Here is an 11,427-nt window from a genome sequence, read left to right as displayed (position 1 = left end):
CTTCAAAGCATTTAAAGAAAAAATCTCCAATCAGGGCCAACTTTGGTTATCTGAGTTAGTCGACTATAGTCGAACTAAGTGAAACCGAATGTCAGTTAGTCTAAACTACATTCTGGAAATAGTTCGGAAATCAAGAGCATTCGGTTATTAGTTCTGACCACTAGTCGAATAGATATAAAAATCGGCCGCCAACAAACAAATCAAGCCGAACAAAATGAATATTTCAATTTATGTTATATAATTTCATGCATTTTAAATATAATATCTTCAACTTTAGTTTCCATTGTATGTCATACAATTGAATAATACTATGGCCGAGTAGATTCTCTACAGGCCGATAATTCACACACAAATCATATGATATTTTTCATAACAAAACTTAATAGTAATTTCACTCTTATTTCTACAACATATCTATAGAAAAAAACACTATCGACTTCGGTGATATCTATACGTGAACAAGTAATCGGTTTTAAGACCAATTGACTAAATAGTACAAGCGAATTCCATTGAATTTCCTTGCAATTATCTATTAAGAATGAGCAGTGCATTTTCACGAGTCAAGATATAAGCCGCGATCACATGAGCCCGGGCCAAATTAAGCCCGGAACAACTGTTCACACGGGTGCCAAATGGGCCAAAGCTAAATTTTAGCACAGGTAAAATTATTGCATACGAATTTTGACCGGTTCCGGAAATGACTTCGCTTTGTTCGAGCATTGTTTAGAATCGAGTGCTCTCTCATTAGTCTTAGGCCTTATTTGACTCGGACACCTGGCCCGTGCCAAATTGGCACGGGCCAAATTGTCTCCCGTGTGATTGCGGCTATAAAAATACATTGATGTAAACAGTCCAGTAACAATTACCTTTACATGTCAAGCAATCAGAGAATTTCATTTGAAATGTTTAAGTTTTTTTATCAGAGTATTTGAAGCTAAATGACACTCCCCTTATTTGTAGGATGAGACAGAAAATCAATTCCCTTCAATAAACCGCCTGCTCTAACAAAGCTAATTTTAATCCAGACAATTCTCCGTTCAGATTTCATTAAACTTTAATTGCTATATCGACCCAGCGCGCATGATACAAGAGGCCGACCTCGGACATAGCAATACACGGATTAAATCAACATAGTTTACGTAGATCGGAGACAAATTTACAGTTTGGTTGAATTCAACTCAATTAGTTCATTTTCATACGTGGGATACTGGTATTTGATGCATTTACATTTACAGAGTCAAATCATAACTCGAAAACAACGAAACCACTCTCATCGGCAATTCAAATTACAAACAAATTTCTATCCCTGAATATCTTCTAAAGCACCGCTGGAAATCGTCTAAACATATCACCACTTCACAATCGCATGCATTCAACTTGAACAAATCATTAAAAAAGTTTCTTTTACGTTAACTGCATGTACACTATAATACACTGTTGCTCGTGTAAAAGACGTTATCTTCAGTCTGTACGTAGCCGAAAAAATAAAAATGTGACATCGAACAAAAAATCATAACGAGTTCCATATAAGATAATCATGTACTTAACGGAAAGGTATTATCAAATAGAAAGAAATGCATCGAAGTACATTTAAGTATATTTTAATCTTTAACACATCGGACTAGTTTACAAACCGTTGCATCAAGAAACATTCATCGTGAACTGTATCAAACCATTTTTACATTATTTACACGAACGGCGTTTTTACGCCGAATATAAAAATCTGTCGCATAGTTTTTTTAACCGAACTGGACGAATCGGCCAGCTTTAGTGATATGGTGGGCGCATTTTTACTCATAAATCTTGAGACGACGTGTGTTGCGTACAAATGCTTTACACGGTAAACATGAATCTCAAAAGCTTTTCACAAAGTCGAAATGATGGGCCCTCATAAATTGATTGCCATATTTCATACGCGAATAGAAAAGTTTCACTCACAGAAATGTATGTTACCGTAAGCAGCAATGATAACTTTTACGCTAGATAAATGTTTGAAAATGAACACAGTGTTCAGAATATTTTTCACCAAGGGATTTGAAGACAAGTGTGAAAGTTTTTACAAATGCATAATGCAGCTACGTTATAGACGCTGTCCGAGAGGCAGGTTCCGATATTCCAGTTTCAGAATAGCTATTCCGGATTACTTACTCTCAACGGATCGCTTCTATCCGGTTTACATCTTGAGCTATTCCCGAATAGGTGTAGAGCGTATTCTGGTCGAAAAACGTCGGATCAAAAATTCGGGAATCGATTTTAGATCGTTAATTCTTTCGCCGAGTTCAGAGAAAAATTGAAAAATTCATTACGCATATGTTTCCAACGTCCAATATAGGCGCGGCATAACGACGACACTCATTCGGAAGGTCACAAGACAAATGGCGGTCGTGCATTACTCCATAACAGCGAGAGAAATTCTATCAAAATGTGATAAGAGGTGTAGGAGTTCTCCGGTTGAGATCACTAACATAAACGGATGGACGGACAGTCAAGCAAGCTGACTCCTGCACACACCCCCTATTATACCTCGTCATGTGGGGTGTAACGATTGGGTAAATTCTTCTAACCCTTTCAGTGCTGACTAATCAATACCCCATAGCGCTGGAGATAATTTGGAAATTTTGAAAAATTCCGCCCTAGTGTGTTGAATAACGGGAATACCACTATAGTACCTCTACACCGCGGCGCGGTGTATCACTAGTAACTAATATTTCAGTATGTTTGACAGGTGCTGCCATCTATTAATAGAGATAAAATTACTAATTACACCAATACACCGCAGTGCAGTGTACTAGCAAAATCCATCACCGATTCATACACCGCAGTGCGGTGTATACGCACTGAAAGGGTTAAGATAATCGCGAAAATCTAAGATTGTTTTATCAATCGTCCGTTTTCTGATAACGAACGTATCGTTACGATTTCGATTCGTTGATAATCAATTCGCATTCGTCGGCGCCGATACCGCCGGAGGGGTTTAACAACGACGTTTTTAATTTCAACGGACTAACAACTCCGACGGACGGCACAGAACTTCGAAGACACGATTCGTCGTCGAAATCGTAGATGTCCTTGATGACGACGAATTGTCCGCTCTCCGACGGTATCACGTCGGCTACCGACGGAACGTTCTCCAACGTTTTCTTCTTACGTTTGTAACCGGGTTTCGGGCCCGGTTTGCGTCGTATTTTCGCGGGAGGATTATGGACGGCGTTCGCGTTTTCCGCCGTGTTCGCGTTCGCGACGCCGTCGACCGCTTTCTTAACTCCTCGCTTACATCCCGTTTTCGGACCGGGTTTTTTACGCGTTTTCGCGGGCGCGTTATTGCAGACGGCCGACGACGAATCAACGGTCGGAACCGCGTCATCGACGTTGTCCAGAAACTTTTTAGGAACGCGTTTTTTCCGCGGTACTTTTATGTCGACGTCCGCGGCACCTTGAAAGTCGATTACTAACGGCGCGCTAAGATCGATATCCGCTTCCAGTAAAATGGGTTCGCTTTGGTGCATTTGTATTTTCTCCGTGACGGCGACTTTAGCCGCCTCGGCGAGCTCCTTCAAACGATTAGCCTGGTCAGTTACGGCGCACTGAGCCGCGTTGGCGATATCTTTCAAACTGCCTTTCATTTTCGGTTTGCGCTTTTTCGCCGCTCTTTGACGGCCTTCTTTTTCGGCGCAATGCGTTTCGATCAACTTCGCCAGATCGGTTTTGTCCGCCGGATTCGGTTCGCTATCGCCAGACGACTTACGCGACGTATAGATACTGATCAATTTCCTCATCCAAACCGGTTTCGGTCCCGCTTTATCGCTGCGAAATACGATTTCTTCCTGCCTCTTCTCGATATCTCGCACCTCCAGTTCTTTCATCAAATCGTACAAACCATCCAAATTCTTTTGACTGAACCGTTTACGTTTTTTCTTGACTTGCGCCTCTTCCGATTCGGCATCGCCTAATTTACTAGCCTCGTCCACCGATGCCGACATTTTCCCGTCGGAATTCTTCGTGATCTTCAACTTCAACTTCTTCTTCGGTTGATTCGAAGGTTCCGCGGATTCCGAATTGATACCGACGTCATCGGCACGGCAGCCGTTGTCTTGTTCGACATCCTCAACTTTCGACTTATCGACAGTTCCTTCTTCGGGGTTCGATCTGCTCCACTTACTTTTCGAATTTCGTTTCATCTTCAATTTCAGAGAAATCGGTTTCAGCGGTGGGGCACCGGTAATCGATATCGATTCGGGTGCGTTCTCACTATCCTCTTTTATTTTCGCTTTCGCTTTCGAACGTCTTTTGTTCTTTACCTTCAATGGTTGAAGGATATCGCCCGTTTCGGAACTTTCGATGACCGCTCCGTTCTCGGTCGCAGCTTTTATCGTATCGTCATTAGGTTCGACGACCTTATCGTTCGGATTTTTGGTCTCCATAGCTTTCAGCCATTTAGGTTTCGGCCCGCGTCGTTTCCAGATTTTAACCACGCCGTTCTCGTCCGGTAAACTGTACACATATTTCTCCGGATCGTCTTCGACGGGCTCTCGTTGCTTTTGAGCGTCTTTTTTTGCCGCTTTCGCAGGTGCCGGAGCCGGGACCTTTTCCGGCGCAAGAACGCTTTCGACGTTCTCCGGATCAGGTAGCGAATCGATGCGTTTTCGTTTGTTGTTCACGGCGCGGCATTTACGCCCGTCGATTTCCGGGTACATTCCGTTTTCGAGCATCAACGCTTTGAACGTGCGTTTGCGACGGCGTTTATTGCCCCCGGCGACCGCTTTCTCCTTGTCGTCGCGTTGGTCGAACGTTTTCATGTAATACGGATCGTTGTCGATGAGAGTCTTGCGTCGAGGCGTGCGTTTTTGTAGCGAGTTCGTAGGCGACGTATCCGTCGCGTGAACCAAACTCGGCATTGTATCTTCGCCGTCCGTCGACTCGGGATACGCGTAGACGTCGTCGGTGCCGAACTTCGACGGCGGCGCTGACAGAAGCGAAGTAGTCGTCGCGTTGTTGATTTTCGCCGACGTTTTACGCGCCGATTTCAAATGTTTCAACGACGCCCAACTTTTATTACGTTTATTCGTCTCTTTTCGTCGATTGCCGCGCATCCATAGCAGACGTTTTTGACGACCTTGTTTCATGATTTTCTCCGCCTGTTTGACGGCGTCCTCAGCGCTCAACTCGACCGTCTGCACGTCGCCGGCGTACTCGTTATTGAAAACGCTCTTCAACAATTGATTCTCGGTGGCGACGTGATCGGCCGTGAGAAGGTCTTTCGTCAACAAGTTCTGTTTCACGGAACATATCTCTCGTAAATGCGTTCGTAAATGCGTGCGATATATGAAGTTTTTACTACAATACGGACACCGCAACGGTACGCCGGGTTTTTTCGTCGTCGCCGCCGCGTCGGGCTTCGTTTCCTCAACCTCCTCTGCCTGCTGCTGCGCGACAGTCGAAATCGACGGCGTGTTCTCGTCTTGACGTGACAGTTTACGCTTTTGAATCACGTCGCGTTGGTCGCACGTTTTGCTGTGCCGTTCGAGCAGCGGTAGATTCGAGAATTTCTTACCGCAGCCCCAACACGTCTGCATATCGATGCACTGTCGCAGTTCGCGGCGGCGCACGTGCCGTTTCGGATTGTACGGAATCTGATCGGGGTTCTGATTGCGACGACGACGCCGACGTTTCCCCGTTCCATCGGTCACCTCGGATAAATCGCGTTTAGCACCGTCCGAATCGCCGAGGCGTAAAACGGCTAAATGTCCACGTCGCCGACCGGCTGCGACGGCGCTCGCGTTCTCCGTCGGTTTCACCGGCGTTTGTCGTTTCATTTTCGGACCCTGTCGCGTGCGGCGACCGAGTTTGTTGCGGCCGCGTTTGTAGCCCTTGCGATAGTACACGCGCGAGTTTGACTTCGATCGCGTGCCGGTCGCGCAGTACATGATGTGCGCGCGCAATTCGCCGATGTCTCCGAACGTCTCGCGACACTTCGTACAGTTTATACATTCCGAATACGGATTCTCGGGCACGAACTTTCCCAAACCGTCCAACGCGCCGTCCACCGACGGTTTCGGCACGATGAAACGCGGCAGGTCCGTCGAGCAGTCTTTCTCCATCTGTATATGGCGACAGTCGACGGTCTCGTGAACGTCCAATTGGTGATTGCTCAAATCCCACGAATTCGAGAATTCGGCGTCGCAAACGAGGCACATGAACGACACGCGAATGTCGTAGTCGTCGTACATGTAACGGGTAGGCGGTAACCGTACGCCGTCCTCCGGGCGTTCGGACGACGACGACGGATGAACGGGCGAATTGACGCTGCCCAATCCTTCGTAGTGGCGAAGATTCTGATGCGCGTCGATCGGATCGGGCGGCCGCGCGACTTTATCCTTATCCTCGCGTTTCGACTCGTCCTCAGTTGAGTTCTTCGATACGAACGGCAACAACGGATTACTGTTGAACAACGCTTTATCGACGGCGCTTTTCGGTTTCGACGGGATTTTCGCGCGCGGCGAATCCGTCCGACACAGGTTGAAATACGCGAGTCGTTCGCGCTGTAGATGATTTTCATTACGCGCGTCGGATTCAGATGAAGAACGATCCAGTTCACGCTGAAATTGCTCGCTGGTGGTAATTTGTTCCGAATCAGATGTCGTCACGGAATATTTTCGATTTTGATCGCGTTCTATCGGGGCATCTTTCGCGAGAGCACATTCATTCGATACACTGCCGAGATCGGATTGAGGAATTACGCAACGATCAACGGTTTTCTCATCATGATCACCGTTGAGTTGAGCTTCTTCGCAATTAACATCATCGTCTCCGTCATCATCATCTTCGTCATCCCCATCATCGGCAGCAGCGTTGAACGATAATTCGGAAACGGGCGTGTTGCTAATTCGATGAGTCATCGGAGGCTCCGATTTCGTACTAGTATCGCCAGTAGATGCTTCTTTCGTAAGTTCATCGTTCAAAGCATTCCACCGGCGACCGCCGTTTCCTTCGTTTCGCGATACCGGATCGAACCAGTCGCGAGACGGCTGCGTCGCATCGCGTTTATCGCAACTACCCGCAATCGTCGTACGCGAGGGCGCCGAATTGAAATCGTGTTTCGGATAATCAGCGAACTCCGACGACATCGGGTAGACGTTGCGGACCGGATTCAACGAGTAATCGAGAATCGTTTTCATCGCCGTCGGACGCGATGCCAACATGAAATCGTACGTCGTCATCGTCGCCGTTGGCGGGGGACATCGCGTCAGAAACGGCGGCGCGCGATCGTCGACGGCGTCGGCGAATTCGTCGTCTTCGTCGGACGAGATATCCGACACGTGTATCTCGAGTTTAGGCGGTTGTCGTCGAACGTCGTCCGTTTTGCCGCGCGAGCTTCGGTCATCCTCATCGGAAATATCGGACAGCGCCAAATTCGCGGTGGCGGCGCCCGTCGCGACGTAAGCGGAGGGAACATACGAAAACGATTTCACCGGAGACAACGCGTACGCGCCGGTCGAGAACCGTTCGACCGGTTTCGGCGCCATATACTGATTCGACACTAAATTAGCGGATAGCTTATTGACGGTGGATATATACTCCAGCGATATATCGGATATATGCACCTCGACCGATTCGTCTCGGTCGTCGTCGTCGTCCGATATGTCCGACACGTGGATCGAGTCGATCCACATTTTTTCCGAAGTCGTTTTTTCGTAAACGTTGTTGTCATCGTCGTCCTCGTTTTTTACGTCTTCGGCGCGACGTTCGTCATCAGCAGCTTCTAGCTCGGATTTCGTCGTAATTTCTTCACGCACTGGGCTACTAGGCTGTGGTTGTTCATCGCGAAGAGGTAGTCCGTCTGCCAGACTACAGTGCGCTTCTTCCTCAATCGCCGGGGCACCGGAAGCGAAGCTTTTGCTATCGTCGCAGGAAACATTTTCGCTTGTAGCCGGAATGTTATGTGAACACAGAAGGTCGTTGTTATCAACTTCAAAATCCGGAGGTTCATTTTTAACGGAAACAAAACTACTATCTTCAGCAGACGGGAGACTTTTTTCATCAATCGCATCGGGCGGCTCGGTCTTTATTTGAATATCACAGTTTAACGCGTCCTCAATCTGACATAGATGGCGCCACACGAGTCGAGGATAATCCGAACGGAAATTGAATCGTTTCCAAAACTCGGCGTCGTTCGCGGCGGCGGCGCCCGTGAAATCGTGAACGGGAACGACGCGATAGAAACGCGACGGATTTGCCAGACTCGCCGCGACGCCGTCGATGTGCAAGCGCAAATTCTCGGCGACGTTGCCGACGACGCCCGCGTAGAACTGTTCGAGTTTCTGACGTTCGCGCGGATCCATCTCGACGACGCGTGTGCGTTTGTACTGGAATCGACGGCGTTGTATCAGGTGGCGTTGGTGCGCGAGGCGACGATGCGCGCACATACGCGCGTAATCGCGAAAACGCTTTTTGCAGATCGTGCACGCGAACGCGAACCCGCGGCGCCATCTATGGTGTTTACCTTCGCTCGACTTCTTGTGTTGAATGATCAAACGTTCTTTTTCCGTCATTCTATCATTCGTCAAGTCGTCACTATCGGATTCGCTATTATCACTTTCGAGAAAATTCTTATCCCTCGTTTTATCACCGTCGTCTACGGACAATTTACCGCCCAGCGAGTTCGTTTCCGCAGTTACTGCGGCGGACGCGTCGTCTTGTTTAGTTTTTGCCGCGTTCGACGCCAATGTTTCGTCGTGCTCCTTGAAAAGGTGGCATTCGAATTCGCAGCCGCGAACGAAGCGCCGTTCGCAAAACGAACAATCGTAATATTTCGCGGGATGGTTCGATTCGAAATGCTCGCGCAGTTCGTCGACCGTACGTTTCTCCGACGGGCAATAATCGCAGAGATAATTGCCGGTGCGATGTTCGCGTTCATGACGCGATAAATTAATAGACACCGAAAACGACGCCTCGCACTGTGAGCATGGGTAAACTGCAACTGAAATGAAAAAAGTTGAATCGTAACATTAACCCTGAACTGGAGAATGTTAACCTGCTAGTTGTTGCCCAAATGTGCTGGAGCTTGGAGTAATCATTTGACTACTCCAAGGCTGGAGGCAATTTGAAAATTTTGAAAAATTCCATGCCAGTTCATCTTTTAATGGGCCTACCCCTATACATGTAGTGTGTTTACACCGTGGTGCGGTGTATCATTTGTTACTAATATTTCACTATATTTGACAGGTCCTGCCATAAAGATAATGACTAATTACTAATAATATCAATATACCCCAATGCGGTGTACTAGCAAAGTTCAACACCCATTTATACACTGCACTGTGGTGCAGACACACAGAAAGGGTTAACCAAAATGTGGACTTACAGCCAGCATGGACCCACCACCCTTAGATGATCACCATTCCTTCCAGACTTCATAAGTACTCAGGACTTCTCATCAAGACATTTATATCTTGACCAATCATTTGATCATCACAATTTCAAAATCGTCAAGACTTCAACTAATATGGTGAATATCTGAAGAGGTTGGGAATGTCTGAAGAGGCTGGTTCCAGGCTGCCAATCGGTTACATGAATATCTAATGAGCTCATTCATTTCGTCAGATTACAAAAACACTGCTGATGGTAAACATGTTGGATATTGAAGGTCATCTGTAAGGTTACCCCAACTGTCAATTCATGACTCTTAACATTTGACATGCGGAGCATCATATTGGCCATCAAAAAGTCAAATGCCAGTCCGCAATCACACAAGGGCTTTTGGCCCATACCAAACTAGGCCCACACCAACTGTTCACGCGGTGCCGAATGGGCATGTACAAGGTTTGGCCCAGGCCCAGGCCCAGGTCAAACATCAGGTCTCAGCCAAATTTGAACACAGGTCATTGCACAAATGAGTCCCTTCGCTTTGTAATGGCATTATTCAATATCGAGTGAGTGGTTTACACTATTACATTGGTTGAACACTTTCTCTAATTGGGTGAGGGACAAGTTTGACTCGGACCTGATCCGGGCGAAATTATCTCACGTTTTATGGTACAAGCAAAAAATATGCCCGAAAGAACCCCTTCGAGGCAAGATGAACGGATATCAGAGAACGACGATAATTCACACCTGAGCAACTGCTTCGTACAAGGATTCAGCTGCACCGCACTCACCTGAATGAATTTCTAAATGTTGTTCGTAGTTCTGACGACGCGAGAATTTCGCGTGACATTTCACACACGTGAACGACGACAACGACGACGTCTTTTTGCCGTTCGGCCGCGCGTGTTTAAGATGATGGCCCTTTATTTCCTCGAGTTCATCGAACAGCAAATCGCAATGACAACATCGATAAAGACCGGGCATTTCTTTGGCGGGTTCATCGGCGTTCGCGGCGGCGGTGTCCTCTTCCGCGGTAGCTGCCATCGGGTCGTCCGCGTCTTCGCCGGATTTCGTTTCCGCAACGTACTTCCGATTGATATGGCTGCGTACGAAATGTCGTTTCAAGCTGTATCGACGCCGATACGTGGCGTCGCATACGTCGCACTTGTAGACGACTCCACCGTACGAATTCCGTTGAACGTGACGCGCGAGAAAGCGAAATTGATAATGCGACCGTTTCGGCAACGACGCCGCGACCGACTTCGAATTCGCTACGTCGTCTACTTCACCGGCGACCCGTCCGTCGTCGGCGTCTCTCGGCGCGACGTCGTCGTTGGCGAGGTCGTCGCTGTTCGTTGCGACGTCTTCGTTTAAAGCGATTCCCGAATCGACGCTGTTCGTCGTCGAGTGCACGCTGTTCGAACAATCGACGACCAGTGTTATCAACGACGAACACGCGTCGCGCGCCGTCTCGTCGTCGACGGCGTCTGTCGCTGCCAAGCTAGGAACGTGTCTTTCCTCCATGGCGGCTGTCATCGTCGTCGGCGATGATGAATCCGTCGACATTTTCTTCGGCTACCAAATATTTCTAACGCTTCATTCTTCTGTAAATATTATATATAATAAATATATTAATAGTATAATATAATATTTATAATATATATATATATATATATTTCATCCATGGATAGATGGATGAAATTGGCGCTATATAGATTTTGACACTCATTCATTCATTCAAATATAAGACATGATACCATGTCAATGAAATCTGATATCGTAACATATAAATTCTGCATGAACACTCTATCTATATGTAAAAACAGTTAATCTTAATTTATAAATATGATGATGAATAACTAAATCGACAAATAAGCAACACTTTCCGACGAAACTTTATAGGGTTAGAGATTTTATTACTGCATTGAATGTTTTGAAGAAAAATTTAAAGTCTTGTTCGCTAGTTAGTTTGTACCAAAGGAAGAAAGGGTCATAAGCGAAATGGACTTCGCTAAAGTGAAAGCCGACATATAGCCCTGTCAATGCAGCACGGCTAGTCGGGGC

At 46.9% G+C, this 11,427-nt stretch overlaps 1 protein-coding gene across 1 annotated transcript; it reads right to left on the bottom strand.

Annotated features, from left to right (window-relative positions):
• Positions 1-249: 249 nt before the first annotated feature.
• LOC141908563 (uncharacterized) lies at positions 250-10,929 on the bottom strand. Its single transcript, XM_074798660.1, has 2 exons — positions 10,155-10,929; positions 250-8,977 (listed from the first exon to the last, which is right to left on the bottom strand). The coding sequence occupies exons 1-2, from the start codon at positions 10,927-10,929 to the stop codon at positions 2,913-2,915; spliced, it is 6,840 nt and encodes a 2,279-aa protein (XP_074654761.1). The 3' UTR covers positions 250-2,912.
• Positions 10,930-11,427: the final 498 nt, after the last annotated feature.

This window comes from Tubulanus polymorphus, chromosome 7, assembly GCF_964204645.1.
Source record: "Tubulanus polymorphus chromosome 7, tnTubPoly1.2, whole genome shotgun sequence".
NCBI lineage: Eukaryota > Metazoa > Nemertea > Palaeonemertea > Tubulaniformes > Tubulanidae > Tubulanus > Tubulanus polymorphus.
Note: the sequence above shows the minus strand (reverse complement) of the source record. Positions and strands in the feature narration are given on the sequence as shown.